Source organism: Aspergillus vadensis, assembly GCF_003184925.1.
Source record: "Aspergillus vadensis CBS 113365 unplaced genomic scaffold BO88scaffold_24, whole genome shotgun sequence".
Classification (NCBI taxonomy): domain Eukaryota; kingdom Fungi; phylum Ascomycota; class Eurotiomycetes; order Eurotiales; family Aspergillaceae; genus Aspergillus; species Aspergillus vadensis.
The window spans coordinates 342,581-364,577 of NW_020292062.1; the positions used below are offsets into that span (position 1 = coordinate 342,581).

General features: G+C 48.8%; 10 protein-coding genes across 10 annotated transcripts; 3 read left to right on the top strand and 7 right to left on the bottom strand.

Moving 5' to 3' along the window:
• Positions 1-541: 541 nt before the first annotated feature.
• BO88DRAFT_407425 (uncharacterized protein) lies at positions 542-1,656 on the bottom strand. The gene has a single exon (XM_025707424.1). The coding sequence runs from the start codon at positions 1,410-1,412 to the stop codon at positions 894-896; it is 519 nt and encodes a 172-aa protein (XP_025559456.1). The 5' UTR covers positions 1,413-1,656; the 3' UTR covers positions 542-893.
• A 182-nt stretch (positions 1,657-1,838) lies between these two features.
• BO88DRAFT_490481 (D-2-hydroxyacid dehydrogenase family protein) lies at positions 1,839-3,018 on the bottom strand. The gene has a single exon (XM_025712781.1). The coding sequence runs from the start codon at positions 2,971-2,973 to the stop codon at positions 1,948-1,950; it is 1,026 nt and encodes a 341-aa protein (XP_025559457.1). The 5' UTR covers positions 2,974-3,018; the 3' UTR covers positions 1,839-1,947.
• A 473-nt stretch (positions 3,019-3,491) lies between these two features.
• Positions 3,492-4,146, bottom strand: BO88DRAFT_446100 (uncharacterized protein; the record flags this gene model as incomplete). The annotated part of the gene is made up of 1 exon (XM_025710261.1): positions 3,492-4,146. The coding sequence occupies exon 1, from the start codon at positions 4,119-4,121 to the stop codon at positions 3,492-3,494; it is 630 nt and encodes a 209-aa protein (XP_025559458.1). The 5' UTR covers positions 4,122-4,146.
• Positions 4,147-4,393: 247 nt separating this feature from the next.
• Positions 4,394-6,216, bottom strand: BO88DRAFT_456903 (uncharacterized protein; the record flags this gene model as incomplete). Its single annotated transcript, XM_025710952.1, has 2 exons — positions 4,394-5,770; positions 5,830-6,216. The coding sequence occupies 2 exons, from the start codon at positions 6,214-6,216 to the stop codon at positions 4,394-4,396; spliced, it is 1,764 nt and encodes a 587-aa protein (XP_025559459.1).
• A 687-nt stretch (positions 6,217-6,903) lies between these two features.
• Positions 6,904-8,045, top strand: BO88DRAFT_456904 (double-time; the record flags this gene model as incomplete). Its single annotated transcript, XM_025710953.1, has 4 exons — positions 6,904-6,915; positions 6,963-7,035; positions 7,084-7,587; positions 7,654-8,045. The coding sequence occupies 4 exons, from the start codon at positions 6,904-6,906 to the stop codon at positions 8,043-8,045; spliced, it is 981 nt and encodes a 326-aa protein (XP_025559460.1).
• A 114-nt stretch (positions 8,046-8,159) lies between these two features.
• Positions 8,160-9,086, bottom strand: BO88DRAFT_348160 (NAD(P)-binding protein; the record flags this gene model as incomplete). The annotated part of the gene is made up of 1 exon (XM_025703404.1): positions 8,160-9,086. One exon carries the CDS (start codon positions 9,084-9,086, stop codon positions 8,160-8,162), a length of 927 nt encoding a protein of 308 aa, XP_025559461.1.
• A 720-nt stretch (positions 9,087-9,806) lies between these two features.
• BO88DRAFT_407427 (GFA family protein) lies at positions 9,807-10,545 on the bottom strand. Its single transcript, XM_025707425.1, has 3 exons — positions 10,419-10,545; positions 10,194-10,356; positions 9,807-10,129 (listed from the first exon to the last, which is right to left on the bottom strand). The coding sequence occupies exons 1-3, from the start codon at positions 10,482-10,484 to the stop codon at positions 9,936-9,938; spliced, it is 423 nt and encodes a 140-aa protein (XP_025559462.1). The 5' UTR covers positions 10,485-10,545; the 3' UTR covers positions 9,807-9,935.
• Positions 10,546-11,795: 1,250 nt separating this feature from the next.
• BO88DRAFT_446102 (phosphotransferase enzyme family protein) lies at positions 11,796-13,306 on the top strand (the record flags this gene model as incomplete). Its single annotated transcript, XM_025710262.1, has 3 exons — positions 11,796-12,270; positions 12,323-12,550; positions 12,600-13,306. 3 exons carry the CDS (start codon positions 11,796-11,798, stop codon positions 13,304-13,306), a joined length of 1,410 nt encoding a protein of 469 aa, XP_025559463.1.
• Positions 13,307-14,467: 1,161 nt separating this feature from the next.
• BO88DRAFT_135518 (Spg1/Tem1 GTP-binding protein) lies at positions 14,468-15,740 on the bottom strand. The gene is made up of 4 exons (XM_025701416.1): positions 15,128-15,740; positions 14,780-15,072; positions 14,655-14,729; positions 14,468-14,601 (listed from the first exon to the last, which is right to left on the bottom strand). Exons 1-4 carry the CDS (start codon positions 15,594-15,596, stop codon positions 14,503-14,505), a joined length of 936 nt encoding a protein of 311 aa, XP_025559464.1. The 5' UTR covers positions 15,597-15,740; the 3' UTR covers positions 14,468-14,502.
• Positions 15,741-16,406: 666 nt separating this feature from the next.
• Positions 16,407-18,206, top strand: BO88DRAFT_418323 (ribosome biosynthesis protein RRB1; the record flags this gene model as incomplete). Its single annotated transcript, XM_025708341.1, has 5 exons — positions 16,407-16,605; positions 16,671-17,955; positions 18,027-18,043; positions 18,094-18,101; positions 18,165-18,206. 5 exons carry the CDS (start codon positions 16,407-16,409, stop codon positions 18,204-18,206), a joined length of 1,551 nt encoding a protein of 516 aa, XP_025559465.1.
• Between the last annotated feature and the right edge of the window lie 3,791 nt (positions 18,207-21,997).

A 21,997-nucleotide genomic window follows, 5' to 3' on the forward strand; every position in this document is an offset into this window, starting at 1 on the left:
TCAGCTAACCCTGTCATCAAATCCCTGGGTAGAAGAAGCAGGCTTATATTCGCATGTTAGAACGGAGAATATTTCACTTCTCTGCTCATAATAGAAGTTGTAGAGCGACCTAAGCAGGGGGAAACGCAATGCTGGCCTAACCAAGTAAAATAGTCGACAGCTTTCTCGGCATGCGGTTGATCACCGATGACTATTTGTGCTTCAATACTTTATTAGCATAGTATTATCCCAAGGGACGTATGTATAGAGACGAAAGGCCTTTGGTATTCTCATACTATCACACTGCTTGTGAGGTAATAGAGGGTATTGAGAGAATCATACTTTAGATGGCAAACTACTTAGAAGAAAAAGCGAAATGTCAATGATTGTTGGGCGACTACAGTAAAGTCAAGAGCGAAACTACCATAGAAACTGAGAGCCGAAGCACATGACTGTTATCAAGGGGTGTGGTTACCCCGCCTTCCACTTTAGGTATACTATAACCTGTCAGTAAACATGAAACTACAACCCACAAATTCTACGAGGGCGAATTCAAATACACCTGCTCAGGTTCTCAAATTGGCTATATGCTACAATGCCGGTGCAGACAAATCACAATGGGATTGATTCCTCTTATCTCCCTACCTCGGCACATGAAACCCCCAGCCTTATAATAACCCCACTATAGCAACACCACCATCAAAACAACAATCATGAGATCTGAATGTCCACCATCTATTCCCACCACTCATACAAACCGCTCAGATCTAAACACACCAACAATTCTATGCATCTAAGCCAGCAGCACAACAAGTCCACCCACAAATCATATATACACCAAAGTCTAAGTCTATCGAGCGTCTACCATCACACCACCCCACCCGCACCATGCATGCCCCTCACCAACTCACTCCCTAGTTCCTCCCCGCCTCTCTCTCAGCCACCATCTCAGCAATATGCGGATTCAACCAATACTCCCCCAACACCTCCGTACTCAAGTTCTTCGCACCATCAATCCGTCCCTTACATTTCTCCCCACTGCCACACGTACACTCAAACGGCTGATCCATCTCCCACTCCGTTGACGGGTAGAAGAATGTCAACGGTTCGCCCGCCTTCAAGTCGCGGTTGTCCACCACCCGCACCTCCATGTTGTGCATGTCGAAGTTGACTGTCGGGTCGCATGAGTGGTTGCAGTACACCAGGTCGGAGTTCAGCTCGATGTGGCTGTCCCGTCCCGTTTGCACAGATGTGTAGGCTTTCTTGGACGGTGTGGTTCCGGTGATTTTGCACAGCAGGGAGCCGGCGGGTGCGGACACCAGACTGTATGCTCCGCTGGCGAAGGGGATTGGGCTGCGATTGACTTGGATTAGGGCAGGGTGGCTAGGGGTGGGTTCTTGTGTTGTTGTAGCGGTGGTGGTTGTGGTTGTCATTGTGGTTGCCATTTTGGAGGGGAGGTAGGTGGAGGAATAGTAGTGATAGTAGTGGTAGTAGTGATGTAGGTTGTATTGTAGGTAGGTAAGTAGGTAGGTAGGAAGAAATGAGAGCGTCACTGGGATTACGGACGGGCACTTACTCCCCTCCTTAAGTATCGGCGTAAAGGACCTCCAGCATGTTGCATCGGCCGAGGATGTCTGCGGACGAGTGGATCTGGCAGCAGATGATGACGCAGGACTATTGGCAGAGTCATGGAGCTTAAAGTGGAAGGGCGGGAATGATCACGGAACAGGCACCTTGTTTATGGTTATCTGGTGGATCAGCCGAGGTACATCACGTAATAGTACTGGTTTGCCTGCATTAGAGTGTAGTCCTATTCTTGATGCGTGCATGAGTTTCTTAGTCTAATTTTTGGGCTCAATAAACTAGGTAGTTAGTTGGTTTGAAATATCGACATTATTCCACGCCATTCCACGACATCCCCGCTTCTATTGAACATTCAAACAAAGGACGACCAGAATCAGCACAAACTCAATTCAACCGCACCGTAAACTCCTGTCCATTCAACCACCGCTCCAGATTCTGGGCCACTTCTTCATACCACCCATGGATCTGCTCATCCACATATCCCATATGCGGCGTCAAGAGCACCTCACTCCGCCCATCCTTCCCCCACGCCGTCGTTCTCCACGGACTATCCGCCGGCAACGGCTCGGTCTCAAACACATCCAACGCCGCCGCGGCAATCCCACCCTGATTCAGCGTCTCCAACAACGCCGTCTCTTCCACCAACGGGCCGCGTGACGTGTTCACAAGAAGGGCCGACTTCTTCATCGCTCCGAGCTCCTCCCGCCCCACGATTCCCCGACTCCGCTCTGACAGAACATTATGTAAACTCACCACATCCGCCTGCCGGAAGAAATCCAGCTTCTGGGGAATAGCCTCAAAGCTACCTGTAGGTAATCCCATCGCCTCTGCTTGCTCGTCCACTTTCTCTTGCGTTAGGTTCGTCGACCACGCAATCACTTTCATCCCGAATGCCTGGACTGCTACCCGCCCCACCTGCGCCCCGAGCTTCCCGACACCGAGCAACCCGAGCGTTCTGCCCGCCAGCGACAGACCGAGTGATCCTTGCCATTCGCCGCGTTTGATGGCTGCATCGTCGCGCGCAATGTGTCGCGCTGCTCCCAGGATCAGTGCCCACGTGTGTTGCACTGTGGAGTGGACGCCGGTGAGGCGGTACTTTGTGCCTGCGACGGGGATGCCCCGCTCCGCGCAGTAGGCGGAGTCCAAGGCGAGGTTGCGCGTGCCAGTGGTGAGAAGGAGCTTGAGGTTGGGGAGTGCGGACAAGGTCTCCTTGGAGAAGGGAGTGCGTTCGCGCTGAGTAACGATGATCTCGAATGGGTACAGGCGCTGGATGAGTTGCTTGTGCTGGGCGGGGTCGCGCGGGTTCAGTGTGTCGGGGAAGTAGCTGATGTCGACGCGCGAGGTCAGGTGGGCAAAGTGCCGGGGCGAGATGTTTTGGTAGTCATCGAGAATGGCTACTTTGGGAGGCATCTTGATGGTGTGTCTATGTAGAATGATTGCGTGTAGTAGTGGTGGATAGAAAGTATCTATAGTGATTAAATAATTGGTAGGAAAAGCCGGCTTATATCCCGGGATGAGGGTATATCCGGAACCCCGCGATGAGCTCAGAATCTCCCCCGCACCGATCATCGGAGGGGCAACTTCGGATAAAGGGTCTTGATGCAGGGACAGCCATACTTTAATCACTTTAATGTATGTTGTATAAATACCATCCTTGGTACTAACAGGGATAAACTCATTCGAAAGCACCATATACCCAAGTCAACAATAAATCAAATACTTCTTTGTCCCACTGTAGATCTACCCCGGATACTCCACTCCACCACCCATCCCAGCAAATACTAGAAGATGGGAGCACAGAGCTATTCCTCCATACTGCTATCAGGTTACATCCACCCGGCAGATCAACAAACTATACTAGTAGCTCCTAGCTAGCTATCCAAACATCCAACTAAAACAGCGTAGCACACCGCCATTACCACCACCAACTACATCCCCTCCCCCTCCCACGCCGCCGCCCTCTCCAACATGCCAACACTCGCCCTAAACAACACCCTCTCCCCATCCCGATCCGCAACCTCCCATCTGCTTTCAAAATCCACTCTATAAAACCACAACGCTTCATCCACCGCCCACCCCTCCCGAAACATCACCTCCGGTTCACCACGACAACACGCCCCCGCACCATCCCGGAGCTTATTCTCCTCGGACAAGACGACGCTCCCGTCCTGGATTCCGGCATCCAGCAACTCCCTGCTCTTTTCGTAGATGGTTTCGAGAAGCGCGCCGACGTCGGCGTGCAGGATGCGTGTGCTCAGGTCGGCGTTGTTGGCCACGCAGTCGCGACCTGTCGTGATGTAGATGGTGCCGAGGTAGTCGAGGGGTGCGGGGCCGGTGAAGGATGGGTGGGTGATGAGGCGTGTGCCCGTGGGGGTTATTCGGGGGGTGAGTGATTGGGATAGATGGTGGAGGGAGGTGATGCGGTCGTGGAGGGGGAGGAAGGGGAGGTGGGTTAGGTAGGTTGTTAGGGTTGGGGGTTGGTGGTGATAGTGGGTTTGGGAGGGGGGTTGGTGATGCTGATGGGAATGGGGATTGGGGAGGAAGTTGTTGGGGTTCATTTTGGATGAAATTGATGGTGTGAAGATGGTGGTGGGGTTTTGAAGATTGAAGACAGAAGAAATTGATAGATCATACTTGTGTTGACTTTTTATACTACTTGCTGGGGGCGTGACTTTTGTGGCTTCATGGTTTGTGTTACTGTCATGATGGTCTGATTGAGTGGTACTTCTCATTTCATGGCAGAGGTGAGATTGTAGAATCAATGTATGGATGTATAGTACGGGAGCTATATAAAGTATGATGATGCATAAAAATCAATTCAGTCAGGTCGTCACGGTCTTGCTCGTCGTCCCACGAGTTTGTACATAGATTCTAAAAGGCTTACTCCAGCATTTGCTTCTGCCTTCCCTTCCGTCGCTGGTCCACTCATATTCTGTTTTCTGTCAGCTTTGTCACTGCCGTTTTCCATGCTACCGTCATATTGCTTTCGTCCATCACCACCGTCACCACCATCACCACCGTTGCCTTCATTACCACCATTGCCTTCACCACCAGAATTACTGCCAGTTCCAGTGCTGTTGCCTGATCCACTATAGCTTTGAGAACTGTTTCCACTATTGCTGTCATCGTCGTCGCCATCGTCGCCGTTTGCTTTCCGAATGAGCCTTTGCCGATAGCGATGTGCCTCTTCCCTGAGATTCCTCAATGCAGTAACCCCATTCTTGACAAGTGCGACCAGCTCGTCTTGCCCGAGGTTCCTATCGAATAACTTGAACGCCTTGATCGCCGTAATCTGAAAGTCCATCTTTCTCCCCTCTTCTTGAGGAGGAATAGCATGAATGGCGTAGATGGTCATATGGGTAGTCGCAAGCACGGCAACGAATGTATGCGCCTTTCCGCTAAATTCAATATAGTCTTTTCCATAATGCTCGAGCTCAAAGAGTGCCCGTGCTCCAAGAGCACCACTATGCAAAGCAGCACGTTCCCCAGCAAGTCGATCGTCATGCTTGCATATGTTGTATAAGAAGAAATTCGGCAAGATCATCTTGTCAGGATCTTCTTTGTCTTCTTTCGCACCTTCCAAGAGGTGATAGGGGGTGATATATCCCTCAAGTTCTGTGTGTATTGTTGGTTGGTCTCCTTTTCGGTCTGTGCTTTTGTCTACCCCTTTCCCCTTCCCCGTCGCCTTGTCCTTTCCCTGTCCAATTCCTCTTTTGCCCGTCCACACAGGCTCACTCCCCGAACTCTCCTCCTTCACTTGGCCCACGAGGGCCTTCGGATCGGCTCCATCGACGAGATCAGGCCTGGCCGAGATCATGTGCGGCACTATGGGATCCAGATTGTAAAAATGCTTCTTGAGTGCTGTTATCGTTCCCTCTAACGGTCCATCTGTATGTCTCGTGGTGCTGTCATATCGGGCGCCGAAGAGATTCAGATAGATGCCTGGCAGCACGTTGCTATTAGTCTTATATTGCCTGCACATAATACCAATGCCACGCGCAGCCCCAGGACCAAAATTATCCAGATCGGTTCGATCCTGCATCATTATCCGTCGAAGATCACCGATATTGAACGGCTCGCGCTCCCTACCAAGCCGTTTCTCGACTCCGTTATGATTCAGATAGCCTTCTAAATTCATGTCGTAGATAGCGGGCATACTGAGTTTGGGGACATCGAATTCGCGATTTCGATTGTTACGATGTTGATACTAGATTAGAAGATTAGCTTGGGATGAATCTGGATAATGATAGAAGGCAATAATCCTACATCACACAGGTGCGTCAGATCAGGCCCGCCTCTTCTCGCAAAGTCCTCGACAGACTTGCAGTCAGTTTTCAAGGGTGGTGTCTCGTCACGACCGTTTCCCCATCTGATCTTTCCTTCGCGGTGGCGAAACTCCATAAGTGCGCTGTAAGTTAAATGGATCTTTGGATGCTCATCCCAGTATTTCTGGCTGAAAAGCTTTCTTTGTCTTCGACGGGTAGCCGACTTCTTCGTTTTTGCCATTCCTCCTTTCAAGGGCAATTGATTTAGATGACGAGCTGGTTGAGATACTTGCGGAGGGCTGGTGTTCTGGGATTTTAGCTCTCGTTTGACATGCTTTGCGCTGGCCTTTTGGTGGGGTTGGTTGGCGTTTGGCGGAGTGTGTGCCATGGTGGTACAGTGCGGTTGATGTGTATGTTTGTAGGAACTGTTGGATTTGACCATGACACATCTTGAGAGTCCCGTTCTGCTTTGCTTCTACATATAGGTGGGTTGGTTGCACAGTGCATTGTAAACGCCGGATTCATTGTTTGCTTGTGTTGGTTCTTTGTTTTAGCGGTGTGGTGTTGCTGACAACAGTGGTCTATTGTCCATTTCAAATGTTATGGACTTTGTTCACAAGTTTCAGGCTGAAGTATTCAAGTAATGTTTGGAAATCCTTGTATCTTTTCAATACAAAGAACTTTCCTTGTTCATAATACTGTGGTATCTATATACAGCATCATGTGTCTACCCACAAGGCAGGTGCATTGTTCAGACGGCTAATGCCTGAAGTATAATGCTCATTATACTTTTCTATTTCTGAAACACTCTATCATGACTCCCATTGTTTGTCTTAGATGGCCATTATGCTATTCAAACACCGCTAGCCAAGTCTCACACCTTCAAACCCATTCAACTATATCTAACAAACAAGATTCAATGAAATCATTCCTATTTCTATATGATCATTGTTATGGCAGATTACTATAAGCACATAGCCTACTATAAGCGGCTATGTCTCCTCCAGCTTCCCATCCCTCTTGTCTACACATCCCTAGCATCATTATATAGATTCAAGCTAAAATGGACAAAAAAATGGAACAACTCGTGAGTGAGTTCAACTTTCACAATTAACAGTGGCTGACTGAGAACAGGATATTATCGTCGCAGACCGTTTCAAACTCGTCAATTACATCTCTTCAGGAACCTATGGTGAAATCTACGAAGGTAACCCCCCATCTCCCTTTTCTCCTTAACATAAACTAACCATCCCAGCAACCGACCTCAATACCAAATCCAGAGAGCGCGTTGCGCTCAAAATGGAACGCACAAAGCTCTCTGACTCCCTCACCAGGGAGTCATTCTTCTACGAGAAGCTGCAAAAGGGCAAATCCACCGGCATGCTTAAACTCCACTTCCCTACCGACGTCTGTGATGAGTACCGCGTCATGGGTATGGAACTTCTAGGCCCCAGTCTCTGGGACCTCAGATACTTCTGCGGGGGAAAATTTAGCCTCAAGACAGTTCTTTTGATAGCCGACCAAGCGATTTGTCGATTAAAGTCTTTACATGACCAGGGTATTATCCATCGGGATTTGAAGCCGGATAATTTCCTCATGGGAAGAGGCCGTGAGGGAAATAAGATTTATCTTGTGGATATGGGCCTGGCGCATGAGAAGGTGCTGGCACCTGGCAATCCGATGAATTATAACGGAGATCAGGCAAATTCGTTCCTGGGTACGAACGACTATGCACCTAGGGCTGCGCATCAGTTGCATTGTGTGTTTTCCTTTATTACCATTCTGATGATATACTAGTTCTTACAGAATACTGACAATCGTGTAGGTCAGACATATCGTGATGACATGGAGAGCTTTGGCTACGTGCTCATTGACCTTCTCAAAGATAAATTACCCTGGAGTGGTATGACAACTACTGTCGGGGGGCAAAGTCCCGAACAGCAGATGGGCAGCAAGAAAAGACGAATCTCTCTGGATGAATTGTGCGAAGATCTCCCAGCAGTGTTCAATCAATACTTTGAACACGTGAGATCGCTGCGCTATAACCAGCGGCCGAACTACTCTAAGCTCCGGCAGAGATTCGCAGCCGAATTCAAGCGGCAGGGATTCAGCCATGACTATGTCTTTGACTGGACAGAAAAGCGCTTTAAGGAGGCAGTTGCAGAACCAGCTGAGGAAGCGTATGTATCTTTTTCGTCCAGTAGCAACCCTAGCTAGTAGTGAAATATCTATTTATTAAATATCTATCTTCTGGAACAACCGGAACAACCACACCATAAGAATAAATAGAAACAGATAGCACTCCTCAAACCAAACATGAATCAACCACAGTTACTCCAACCTAACCAACTTTTCCCCCACAAACTCCTCAAACCCCCTAACCCCCTCCACCAACCGCAACGTCTCCTTCACCTTTCCCTCCTCATCTCCCCCATAATACCCAACCTGTTCATAAAACCTCAACATATCCACGACCTGCCACCCCTTCTGCCCCGGCATGAACCCCGCATACACCTCCTCCTCCATCCTGACATACCGAACCTTCTTCCCCATCACCCTACCCATAATCTCCACCACCTCCTCAAACGACCAAACCCCATTAGCAGCATAAACCTTCTCAGTCTCCCCCGTCAGAATCGGAACCACAAACTTCCCCGTATCCCTCACCGCATCAATCAGCGGGATCTTCTTCCCCCCATCCACAACATTATACACCACCAAGTCCGCCTTTCCCTCCGGATCAGGAAGAGGCCTCATGAACGTCTCGAAATTCTGCATGAACATGCCCGGATAGAACACAGATACTTTGATGCCGTGGGATGAGGATAGCGTGCGTAGTGCCTCTTCAGCTGCGAACTTCGAGTCGAAGACATCTACTTCCCGTCCGTGAGGGTGGGTGGGCACGGCGCTGCTGAAGATGATGTGTTTGAGGCTGCTGGGGCATGCGGAAATGACGTTTTGCACTTGTGTGAGTTCTTGGTGTTTGAGGTCTGGGGCTGAGTAGTCCGTTAGGGTTATTAGGATTAGGGTGTGCGTGTTGCTTAGGGCTGGGGTGAGGGAGTCTGGGTTGTTGAGGTCCGCGGGGAGGACTTCGATGGATTGATTGGCGAGGGATTGGGCTTTTGGAGAGGATGGGTTGCGGACTAGGGCGCGGAGAGTGTATTCGGTGCGCAGGGTTGGGTGATTGGTTATAGCGGAGATGATGGAGAGGCCTTGCTGGCTGGTGGCCGGGAGGATCGTGAGGATTTGGGGGGACATTGTGTGGTTGCTTGGTTGTGATTGGTTGTAGATGGTTGAAATTTTAGTATGTAGTGTGTGTAGATTGATTGATTGGTTATTTGCTGGGACGAGGTTGTGGTGGTGGTGAAGCTGCTGTTGAAGTATCTATTGTATACTCGGAGTTTGTATATACGTCCGGTCGGAGATTGTATGGAGGCCGGATCTTGCCTTGGATCTAGTTGTTAGGGCCGGATATAGACTGCATGGGGACCGGTCGGTGTCCGGGTTCTTAGAACCGGCATGGGCCGAGGGTGTCGCTGATTTACGTAGTTGCTTGAATATTTATACAATTTAGATGTGTGTTGCAGTGGTATAATTACTTGCTTTGAGCACAACCTTGTATAATGATGATGATTGCCTATTAGATCTGCCATTATCTTATTCCTTGCATACGGACTGATAAGGTTAGATAGATACATTCGGGGACAAGCAGTGCACGTGGCTCGTATATCATTCACCCCTTGTACAGGACTACATAGTATGGCATCGATCTGTCCACCAAGGTCCTTGAGCTATTTGTACTCTGAGTCCCAGTCCCGTGGACATGATACCCTGTAGCCAAACCCCGGCTCCACTTTCCGCTCGGAAGCTGCAAGCTTAACGTTGACACTTTAAGTCGACCACAAATCTTCATTATTGGACAGTCCCCCCATAGCAGCTTTGATGCTGAGATTCTCAGTAAGATTTCAGAAAACGCTTATTCAGTATGCATAAGAGTCCGTTCATTGTATAACAGTGAGTGATAATTCATTCAATGAACCGCCGAAACACTACCCATTCAGCCTCATCTAGTAAGCTACCTACGGTCCCACCGCAACATTCCATGCCTCACAGAGGCGCCATCCCCTCAAACTGCTCAGCTCCTTCCGCAGCATCGAGCCAACATACCCGTCTCTTGGTAAAGACTTCATGTCCTGGCTTATATTTATTCACCGTCTCATCATCGAAAATACCAGCACGCACGACCCTGAAATCACCCCGGCTTCCATCGGGATTTACTTTGTATCCGAAGAGCGGCGTACCTACCAGCACCATAGGTCAATTGATGATATTCAGATATATTGAGTGATTGACATGTCCACATACCACAGTCACCACAGAAATGGTTCACGATCCGAACTCCGCTGTCAGACGTCTTCGGTAGCTCTTTGGGATTCCCTGTGATCTTTACGTTGTCACCTTTGAACACGAAGTTGTAGGAATACAGAGTGCCGGTGACTTTGCGGCAGTCGTGGCAGTGGCAGATGGCCTAATCATTGATTAGAAGGGCTATTCTTGTTGAAGGGCATTGATACCTAGTCAGGTACTAACCACTATCATAGGCTCGCCACTAAGCTCAATTTGGACATTCCCGCAGAAGCAGCTGCCTGTCGTCATTTTCAGAGTATGGGTTGTTGGGAATTGTATACAAAAAGTATACTTCTGAATTGTGCCGCGGCCTTATGGAAGTTGTTCTGCACTTAGAGACGATTAGGTGGCTATATATTCAAGCTGCAAGGGTGAGCTGACACAGATTACAAATCTAAGGTAATCCCAACGTAAGCGGGTTGGGGTTGAGATAGTTATTGAAGCTCAACACCTCCCCGTTGAGTCATCATGGCGGCGTTTCAGATAACTGACTAGTTTGGTGGCTGAACTAAATATATAAATATCAGCGAACTACCCTAACTACTGTACAGTATTACCTGGGATACCTTATCGGCCCCAGGAATAGACCTATTAACGTAGGCCTCGGGCCTTGTGGAAGACGAATCAGCCATAGATCTACGGAATTAAGAGTCTTTCCTTCAGCAAGCGGGGTATTAGTGTAGCAGAATAAATAATAAGTATTAGCCTGCATACCCAAATTTAGCACCGCCTATTAATATCGTACCACGCCTTACCCTTTGTCTTGATGACGTATATATTAGGCTTTGCCTTCAATCCTTGAAAGATGCTTGATTTGAGACCACGCACCATTTCCTATACCCCATAAATTATATCTAAACACTGATGTCACAAAGCGTTTTGCAGAGCAAGCCAGCGTACCCGACATATGAGTTGATATATTCTCTGCAACTTAGCTGACCAAGATTAGCTTCCAGTTCAGTTTGTAACTGAAAGAGGCAATCCTGTAACACTAATAAGAGTGTATAAATTATGATTAGTGCCTCTTACGCCTTACTATGAGTCTGTATAGGAGAGAAGCAGCGGGCTGCCGCAAGGGGCAGCCCGGGCGGGCGCGTTATGTTGTCGGGCTGCAGCTCGGACTGGCTTATCAAGGAGCCGTCCGAGTGTCTGTCCGTCAATAGAAACTAATCCTCTGGTCCTCCGAAGAGAATTTCAGCACAGGTCATTCCTATTATCTGAACCCAACCTATCTTTCTCATGTCTAGACGAATGAATTTTAGTACTACGTCTCTTTCTCTGCGCAGGTTGCCCTGGCAAGCACATGGCCGCTTCATGGGACTGAAGCAACACGCGGCCCGCAGCTTCCATTCTGAGACTGCGGCAAACTACGACCTGTACTCTTATACATCTGGTAGATTTCTTTTTAACGAATCACTCCGCCTACACGAGCGCTACGTTGAATTCGATCATATTGCTCTGTTACGAGAAACCGAAAAGTTTGTCGGCAGGGACCATGGGCATGCCACTCACATCACTAAATTGGCAGAGGGTGGCTTCAATCGTGTCTTCCTCGTAACAATGGATGACGGATTTGAGGTTATTGCGAAAATACCATACCGCTTTACCGGTCCTAAGTACTATGCCACTGCTAGCGAAGCTGCTACCCTATGCTTCCTCCATGCAAAAGGCATCCCTGTGCCCCAGCTATATGGGTATTCGCCTTCAGAGGATAACCCTGTCGGAGTGGAATACATTCTTATGGAAAAGGCGATGGGTGTTGGATTACAGAATAACTGGCATGGCATGAGCAAACGTGATCAGCATAAGCTTGCATCGAGTTTCGTTGAAATTGAGAGGAATTTCTTCAACATCCCTTTTGGCTCTATCGGGAGCCTTTACTTCAAAACGGACATTAAGCAAGACCATCAGGCTGCACTATATGCTCCCGATGTACCAGAAAACGAAGACTCTGAAGTTTTCTGTATTGGTCCAACAGCGGATTACATGTTTTCGTACGGCAGAAGAGCTGCTCAGCATATTCATCGTGGACCCTGTAAGTTTCTATGATTGGACAACATGATTCCTCCACTTTCTCATCTTCATAGGGAATAACCATCAAGAGTACCTAGCGGGTATTGCTAGAAAAGAGGCTGAATGGATACGCTGCTTTGGGAAACCAGTTGAATTGGACTTCCCATATAATGGCGTCTTTCCTGGGTTAAAGTATCCGGCTGATTACTTGCCACTTCTGGACAAGTATCTTGCTTTAGTACCATTTCTGCTTCCGGAGGACACAAATAGCCGTCTCAATAAACCGACACTCCGGCATCCTGGTAAGTGTTTAAACTGTGGTGTGCCATAGTTTATTCTAATAAGTCAAAGATATGAACCCAAACAACATCTTTATTTCACCAGAGTCTGGTGCTGTGTCTTGTATCATTGACTGGCAGCACAGCTTCATTGAGCCACGCCTGTTGGCAGCTGGCTATCCTCGTGCATTTGAAAACCCCGATCCCCAACAGTCAACTGGTCTTAAAGAACCGTCACTTCCTTCGAACTATGTGGCCCTGTCGTCCCAGGAAAAAGCCGAGGCGGATGAACTCTACCGGCGACGTTTACTATTTCATTATTACCGTATCTTCAACGGTCATTACAACAAACCTCATCTTGAAGCTTTACGTGACCCCATTTTGCTTCCCCGGCAGCATCTCGTTGATAGGGCGGGCCGTCAGTGGAGTGGAAATCTAGTCACTTTGAAGGGAGCTTTAGTCCGGATGGTGGAATATTGGCCTCACCTACCCGATACAGAGGGGAAGCACTGCCCTGTAAGATTCACAGCAGAAGAACTTACTGACTTTCACGACGAAGAACAAACATGGCTCAATCTGAACAAGGTGGTGAGTCAGTGGTATGATCAAGTCGGTGGTGTCTCCGAAGAGGGATGGGTCAGTAACGAACGCTATGATGAGACTGTCCAGAGAGTTGCGGAACTCAAGTCTGCACTAATAGCGAGTGCGGAAGGGGATGAGGAAGATATTCGGCTGTTGGAAGAAGGATGGCTGTTTAGGGATAGCGACGAGTTTCATTAACTTGTTAGGACCTCTTAATACATGATTGGAAAATCCTTTGAGAGAACCATTGGTGGTCTAACTTCTTCACGGGCCAGACTAGAGTCGTGTTGTATCATTGAAATCCCATACCATATTATAGCCAACTACTACTGACGCAATAGAAGAGCAAGAGCCGACATGATAGTAATACGATAAAATAGAATATCGAAGGCGTTCAACAAAGTACTTATTATATATATCGTTTCCTCAACTCCGTATCCATCGCCATATTTACTAACTATTACCGGAAATAAATGACTACATATAACCAAATTTATCCGAATAATGATTTGAATGGATTTGAATGGATTTGGTTAGTATATTGTCTGTCGGTTTGTACAATCTCCAAAGCAACTGCAGAACATAATATAGACACTATTACTTTCATGCTGGATGCTTCTTCTATCTTTTAAATGTGCTTCGAAGCTGGGCGTCATAGGCTTTCTTATCCAAGAGTTTGCTTGCTGAAATGGGAAATATATCCTGCGTCCCAGTACCCATGCATAATCTGTTGAAAGGCATCATGGTTTGAAATACTTCTAATGAACCTTGGCTGTAGCTAACAATTAGCGCGAAGAGTCTGGTGGGGCTTGACAGTGCCAGGCTATACGAGAAAGTTTCCGTATGTAATACTTACTGTCTGCCCGGGAAGACCTGCTGAAAGAAGTATGTAGTCTTGCAGAGGCAGATGATACCTCAGGTCACATTAGAGCTATCTGAACATAAGAAACAGTATCCACTGTGGCTGTAATGACATGTAGTAGAAAAAGAAATAGAAGTAAAAGAAATATATCAGGCCAATGCCGTAACCGAGCACTCCTGCTCCATCGCCGCAGGCACGCCATGTGACTTGTCACCTGCGGCGGACGGGCTCAACGAAGAGAAAAGTAGAAACAATGTGGGGAATTTAACACAGTGAAAGCGAAAGGAAATGGAAGAACAAAGAGAAGTGATCAACACGAAGGAAATCCTAGCGCATCCCAATGCTTATGAGGAAAAGACACAGACGGAAATAGACAAAGAAAGTAGCGAGGACACCAACAGACCAGTCGCTTCTGATCCCAGGACTTGGCACCAGATCACCGTATCCTACAGCCCAAAGTAGGGAAAGTTCGATCATCAACATCACGTCGTCCCTTATACGTAATCGTTCATCCCACTCATTTGGTCGTGACTTAGACGTTCTTATACAGTAGTAGGGGTTCGCCAACATTTTCGATCTCGGGAATTGTGCACTTGAGGTCAAAAGCCTTGGCCAGGACAATCTTGAAGATCTACCATGCTGTTAGCACTAGCATCAGGTAATACTGCATAGAATTGGACATACCTTTTGCACGTTGATGCTGTGACTTGTACTGCTGAAAATCAAGCTGGCTTTCATGGCCTTGGCAAAACGTTTCGCCTATAGGTGGTCAGTGCGCGCTAAGACACCTCACATGCATTCTCACTCACCTGAATCGAGATCTCCTCCTGGTCCTCGCGGGGAAAGTTGACGAAGTGGTCATATTTAGTACCGATCAGGAAGGGAATGGCCGTCTTGTTGAACCCGCGACCTTGTCGGTACCACTCCTTGATCGAGTTCAGTGTGCTTTTGCGCGTGAGATCGAACATGAACAAAATTGCGACAGCATCGTTGCACACGAGGGGAAGCATGTTGACGAATTCACGTTGGCCACCCAGATCCCAAATAGAGAACGTAATTTCCGTATTCCGAATGGAGATAGTCTTCTCCATGAAGTTGACGCCTTGACATCACGGTCAGCATTATCATTCCTAAGCGCCCAAGAATCCGCTGCCTACCGAGAGTCTGGATATAATCCTCATCCCAACTACCCTCCACATATTTCACCATCAAACTGGTCTTTCCGATCTGGGCATCTCCGACCATTCCCACCTTGATCACCACACTGTTCTTGGCTGCTTGTGATGGTTGCTTTTGACTGATATCGTGTGTAGGCTGGGGCAGGCTGTTGGACATTTCGGAGCTGGGGCGGGATGACGATAAGGGTTGCGGCTGATGAGTTAGCGGGGAGAAGTTCTGTCGAGGTTGGTCGTTTTCATTGTGGAAATCGCGAGCCGGGGAGTTGAATTCGTGGGAGGAGTAGTGGGCGCGCGAGTCGCTACTGTAGCCATTTGAGGTCGTGAACTCGTCTGGTCCCGCCAGTCCGAGGCTTGCGGGAGCGGGTGTATCAAGGCTCTGGGGCTGCTCCAGATGCGCCTGATTTGCGACATCCGAAGCGCCGGCCACGGGCAGTTGTGAGGCATCCATATTTGGATGACAGATGTTGGGTTCGGATGGTATCTGTGGGTGGTGTGGATTAGTCCCAGGCGTAAACACGGTCGAAGTCCGGTGGAGCGGGGATGCTGAGACCAACCGAATTTGAGGATTTGGGATCACAGCACCGGTTTCCCGGAACCCATCCAACGGAACAAAATCGGACGATGACAAAGGGGAGGAGAGAATGATCTAGGTGGTTACTGATTTGTCAGTTTATCATGTCTGGGATGCAAGCTCTATAGCTTGGGACCGATCTGGGGCAATGAGCGGGAAGGATGGGTTTGGGTTGTGGTGGTATGCACCTTTTGTTGCAGAAACCAAACAATGTGACAGGTGCACTAGTAGTCAAGGCACGCAGCCGGTGTGGAATGATGGGGGCGATAAGGAAGCAACTTAGCGGCACCAAGCAGAGACCAGAGAGAGTGAGTAAAACGAAGGCGGTGCCAACCACGGAGCAACAGCAGAGCAGCACCAACAAGAGGGAAAGAAGGACAGGGCCAGCTGAGGAGGAGGAGGGATGAGGAACAGCCCCTTGGAGGAGAAAGCAAGACAAGCAAACACAGCCGCAGCTCTCCAGAAAGCAAAGCCAGCAAAAAGCGGGCGCCAGTCTCCGATCGGGTCTATTCCCCGATAGGCTTAGCGCCCTTGTCCCGTGAATTTCGGCCTGGCGAACAGAAAAAAAAAAGTTCCCCGACTCTCGCGGCCAGGAAATTCAGTCAGTCTCCTGCTACTCAACCGGGTTTGTGGACGACCGACATTTAATTTTAATTCCCCGACGCCTACACGTCCCACCGGTTCATCATGTCCAAGAGATCCGCCGACGTTTCCGACGAGCAGAACGCCGCCCTCAAGGCTGGTGAACGTCCCGTCGTTGATGCCCCTCCCGACGAGGTGGGGGAGTTCGAGGACGAATATGAAGATGAGTTCGAGAGTGAAGATGAGGTCCTCGAAGCTGGTGTAGATGGTCGGCCTGATGCCGAACGGGAGGAGGAAGAGAAAGGTACGATTATGCGCCCAATGCGACGGGTTCTGCCAGTCGCATACTGCCATTCTCGATTGCGGCAGCCATACTGACCCCGACTGGTTCTTCAGATGCAATGGAGGTAGACAAGCAGACTTTCATTCCCGGAAGGACAAAATTGGCACCCGGAGAGGTCCTCTCTCCTGATCCGTCTACGTACGACATGCTGCACACTCTCAGCACCCCGTGGCCCTGTCTATCGTTCGATATCGTGCGCGACTCCTTGGGCGACAACCGCAAGACTTACCCCGCTACTGTCTACGCCGTGACGGGCACACAAGCTGAGGGCAGACGGGCAAAGGAGAACGAATTGATGGTATTGAAGCTCAGCGGCATGAGCAAGATGGACAAGGAGGATGGCATGGACTCGGACAGCGACTCCGATTCGGACGACGACAGCGAGGCAATCCTCGAACACAAGAGCATTCCTCTCGGATCGACAACCAACCGCATCCGCGCCCACCAGACCCCCAACCAGTCCGGAGACTACTCCAAGCCCCCGCAGACTATTACCGCTACGATGCTCGAGAACTCCCAGGTCGTGATTCACGATGTTACCCCCCATCTCACCAGCTTCGATGTCCCTGGAACTATTCTCCCTCCCTCCGCCAACAAGCCCCTGTCTACTCTCCGCATGCACAAGTCTGAGGGATACGCTCTCGACTGGTCCCCGCTGCAGCCCCTCGGCAAGCTGTTGACCGGTGACAACGACGGATTGATCTACGTGACGACTCGCACCGAAGGTGGTGGCTGGGTCACCGACACTCGTCCCTTCACCGGCCACATGTCGTCTGTTGAGGAACTTCAGTGGTCCCCCAACGAGAAGAACGTTTTCGCCTCTGCCAGCAGTGACGGCAGTGTCAAGGTGTGGGATGTTCGTTCCAAGTCGCGCAAGCCTGCTGTCGACGTGAAGGTTTCGAACACCGATGTCAACGTCATGAGCTGGTCCAACCAGACTTTCCACCTCCTGGCGACAGGTGCGGATGACGGACAGTGGGCCGTCTGGGATCTGAGACACTGGAAGCCGAATGCCGCGGGTTCTCAGACCACAGCCTCCCCTGTCGCTTCGTTCGACTTCCACCGCGAGCCCGTGACGAGTATTGAGTGGCACCCGACCGACGACAGTGTCGTCGCAGTCGGATCCGCCGACAACACGGTCACTCTGTGGGATTTGGCCGTGGAATTGGACGAGGAGGAGAACCGCGAGGCGGGAATGCAGGAAGTTCCGCCGCAGCTACTGTTCGTGCACTACACGGAGTCCGTCAAGGAAATCCACTGGCAGGCCCAGATGCCCGGTACGATCATGGCTACGGGTGGTGCTGGATTTGGGTAAGTCATTCCACTCTTTCCCCCCCTTTTTTTTTCTTTATTCCTAGGGACTTAAGCTAACTATCAAACAGTGTGTTCAAGACAATCAGTGTGTAGACGAAGTCCAACAAAAGTGCCAATTTAAACGAATGCATATAGGTAGTTTGGTGCGTTTTGATGCGTTATACCACATGATCGGTTATGTTATTGCTTTATGATGAATTATATAGATTACAATGATGAAGCATGATGCCTATGTCTTTGGTCTGTAGACGACTGTTATTTAATCAGAGTGATATTTTATGTGACTAAATATATCGATTTAACCAATCGCTCCATGATTCATGTAGAAATAGTAATAGTAGTAGTTGAACCACTCATTGACCTAATTTGACCCTGGCTCAACTGAAGTCTCCACTTTCCTTGTTTTATATAGAGGTCCCGACTGAATCGTGCTGAGCGGGATGACCCGGATCTGCTGCGCAACTCAGCTCCACCTCACACACTTGTGCCCTAAAGCGACGACCTCCTAGTGTCATTTCTGCTTGATTCGGGTGTTTGGCTTCTTTCAGAGCATCGGCACCCGCCGGTGGTAGGTCTTTAGAGAGTTGATTATGCTTTGTGTAAATAAACTGAGTATCTGGATGAAGGCTATTTGCCACTGGGGTTATGAGTCGTGTGGTAGCGGGACCTCTTTAAGAAAGATATCAGTCCTATAATAAGTATCTTTATGTAGATCTTGTTCCCTCGTCATGTCACACCCCGCCCATGATAGGTCTTGGGAGAAATGACCATGTATGGAGTAAACCGAGTATCTGGATAGATTGCCTATGATGGAGGCTATGGCTCGTGTGGTAGCTGGACCTGCTGAAGAAAGATATCGGCTCGTCTTAAACTCAGTAGCATGGTTCAGATCTTATGAACATCCTGCCTTCCTCATAGCGTCACAACGGCTGCTTATATGCCTTGGGAGATATGACCATGTTGTAACTAAGCTGGGTATTTGGATGGACTGCCTGCCATCGATCGGGCTCATGATTCGTATGGTAGTGGGACCCTGGTCAGAGGACATAGATGGTGATTTCAAGTTAAACAAATCTAGATCAAGAGAACGCGCAAGGCAGCGGACAATCGCATAATCATCACCCCATCGCTGCTCTGGATGTCGACGACTCATCCCGGACGTGGACATGAAAAGGCAAATGGCTGCGATGAGAGCGAGGATCTCGCAGCCGGCGATTCCGACGGTTCTTGTGGAGATGGTGGTGTCGGAACCCGGGTCATATATGCATCCTGGATATATAGAAATTCTTGCATATATGAAGAGTTTAGCGTCGAGTGGCGCATTAACGTGCGTTGACTCGTAGGTAACCATGCTAAACAGTATAGCGCGCGATACGACATGCCACATGCCATGCTGCTCACCAGATTGTGAGTGCTGATTGGACTATCAGTCCCCGTCCCAGGTGCTTCTTGTGCGATTTGCGAGGACCGTATTATCTATGGCTTCGGATTTGTCGGCCATTGATTCTTTCGTTTGATGAGCTGGTCCAGCTTATCTGCTATAGTATGAGCGATTTGGAATGTCTATAGCCTTGACGTTGTTGGCCATTGTATCTCTCTCGACCGGCTGATCAAGCTTGTCAGCTATAGTCTGAGCCTTTTTTAATGTCTATGGCTTCGATCTTGTCAGCCGTTAAAACTCTCGTTCGATAGGTTGGCCAAATTCATCTTCCATATGATGAGAGATTTTGGACACATATGTAATCATGGACGCTCAGTCTTGACTGCTTCGGTTTATCCATTGTATTGCAATACCCCGCGTCCATCTTCTCGTTGGGATGTACGAGGACCGTATTGACTATGGCTTCGAATCCTTTAGCCAACAATTCTTTTCTCAGCCGGCTGACCATGCCCATAGTTCTTATTTTGAGCGATTCTGAATACTTAACTTGTATTAGAAACCGCCTGGTCAGGCCACATCTGTGTCACCATACCCGTTGGGTACTTCCACAAGGCAATCAAGCTATTGACTGAGCTTGGGTGTCTGTCGATGTGCCTTGTACTCCATGTACGCGAGCACCAGACATGATTCCAGCATCCATAGCCCTCGCAGCCCTGACACGCGCAATGTCAGCAGTGAGCTTGTGAGTATCTTGCGTAGTTGCGTCTAGATAAATGCTTCGCACTCCCAGCCGCATTTGTCCCACGCCGATTAGCATCCCACGGAAGTAACGTGGGCTCGGTGCTCTTCCGCCCTGAGCAGATCGATATTATAAGTTGGCCTTATTGAATTTGGGCTTGCACTGTGCTTTAAAACTAATAGGCACCCGTCGGACCCTTGTAGATTCACCGTCAGTTGAATAAACTCATGAAAGTTCAAGGGGAAGACCTACTTACCACAGCTCCAAGACCGGAGAAAGATCAGCCCTTAGGGGCATCAAGACACCGAACCCCACAATAGCCACACTTCTTCTTGAAGAGCTGTTTCTCTGCCGGTATCTAGACGAGATAGATATGAGCAACCCGGATCTGCCCAACCTGCGAAGAGTGGTACCATAAGGCCACCTGTGGAGCCTATCGACATGCACACCACCCTCGAGGGTTTTCCACTCGTCAGCCCCTGAGCTAGAATAACTGGCACTGACGCCAGTCGATATGGAAGACCGGTGATGTATCAAATGTCAAAAACAAATGCAGAACACCGAATGGTGTTATTCGGCGATGTATATGCTCAGGACCCATTGCCCAAGCCAACAGTTTCTGCCAGATTTATTCCCTTTCTCTGGCACTTGTGTTGAATGTGTCATTGATCCTTTGATCATAGTTGAGGATTCCATGATTGATTGAAGAAAGATTGTTCTATCTCCATAGAACCGTCAGTATAAGGATCGATAAGTCTTCATCATTCTTTTCGAGCGACGCCATTCCCAAGGGTCCATTCGAGAATGAAGGCCAAAGCATGGCGTTAGCTCTCTATATCAAAAGAAGACTGCGAATCCAAACCGCTTCACAGCCCTCACGGCGACCGAAACACCGTTGACACAGGATCGAACCCTTCGCATCAAGCACACAGTTCATCTTGAAGGCTTTCTGCTGCTCCTCTTCCTCGCGCTCGATGTTCTTGATTGCAGTCCTCAAACAGCACATACACCAATGCCAATTCCTGCTCCTGAAGTCGTGCGTTTTCTGAACGCACATAAAGAAGCACTTCTTTTAGTCCACATACGACTTTTGATCAAAGTCCTGTGACATTTGTGTCAGATGAGAGACAACGTGCTATACTCCCCATGGAGTCTCAACGAGACTCCCAAGCCACATTCTAACTTTTGCCACATTAACGTGACACATTCAGCTCGATATTCTTGTTGAGAAAGAATGGATAACACAATCCTCCTTTAGTCTTGTCCATAATCCTCCTTTCTACCTCAATTGACCATTATAGCCATGCGAGGCGCTAACAGTAACCCGTGAAATTGCCCATCTACTCAGCCAATCTTCTCTATTCTGCGCCGACATCCAGCTCTTACCCCAGCTATGCGAACGCCAACATGTCCTTGAGCACTGGCCTTGACTGAATGGGCCCTGGTTCTCCGATGCTCTAGCATTGCTAGTATGGGAATCTTCGTTCGAGTTTTACCAATGCGTGCTTGGTATGTCGAATCATGGCGACCGGCGCCATCCACGAAGCCATCTGCAATGCCAGTGACTCGAGTGTCTATTTGCAGTTGGTATCTTGAGATTATATAGCGATCTTAAGTGCCTTCTTCTTTTTCTTTGAGGTGCCTGTTTATTTAGAAGTGCTGTTAGTCAGACGCCTGGTTCTTCATGAATGGTTGGTCTTCATGGATGTCTCTCTAGCATACTTTTGTTGAGTACCTGCTGATGATAATAGAGATAACACCCAACGATGGCTAGAACGCGTCGATCGACCAGTCTATATTGGAGGAGGTATTGTAGAGAAGATATGATGGCCGTGGATATACATGCCAAGGATGATAGATAGAAGTTGCAGCCATGGCTAGTCTGAGTCAAGTGTTCCTCATATATAAGAGAAGATGAT

Excerpts from the sequence above, each read along its gene's own strand:
- BO88DRAFT_490481 (XM_025712781.1), bottom strand. The coding sequence starts at position 2,973 with ATGCCTCCCAAAGTAGCCATTCTCGATGACTACCAAAACATCTCGCCC.
- BO88DRAFT_407425 (XM_025707424.1), bottom strand. The coding sequence starts at position 1,412 with ATGACAACCACAACCACCACCGCTACAACAACACAAGAACCCACCCCT.
- BO88DRAFT_407427 (XM_025707425.1), bottom strand. The coding sequence starts at position 10,484 with ATGACGACAGGCAGCTGCTTCTGCGGGAATGTCCAAATTGAGCTTAGT. Across the intron at positions 10,357-10,418 it reads GTGGCGAGCCTATGATAGTG|GCCATCTGCCACTGCCACGA; the intron begins GTTAGTACCTGA and ends ATCAATGATTAG. Across the intron at positions 10,130-10,193 it reads CCATTTCTGTGGTGACTGTG|GTACGCCGCTCTTCGGATAC; the intron begins GTATGTGGACAT and ends TGGTGCTGGTAG.
- BO88DRAFT_135518 (XM_025701416.1), bottom strand. The coding sequence starts at position 15,596 with ATGGATGCCTCACAACTGCCCGTGGCCGGCGCTTCGGATGTCGCAAAT. Across the intron at positions 15,073-15,127 it reads GGATTATATCCAGACTCTCG|GCGTCAACTTCATGGAGAAG; the intron begins GTAGGCAGCGGA and ends CGTGATGTCAAG. Across the intron at positions 14,730-14,779 it reads AGGAGGAGATCTCGATTCAG|GCGAAACGTTTTGCCAAGGC; the intron begins GTGAGTGAGAAT and ends GACCACCTATAG.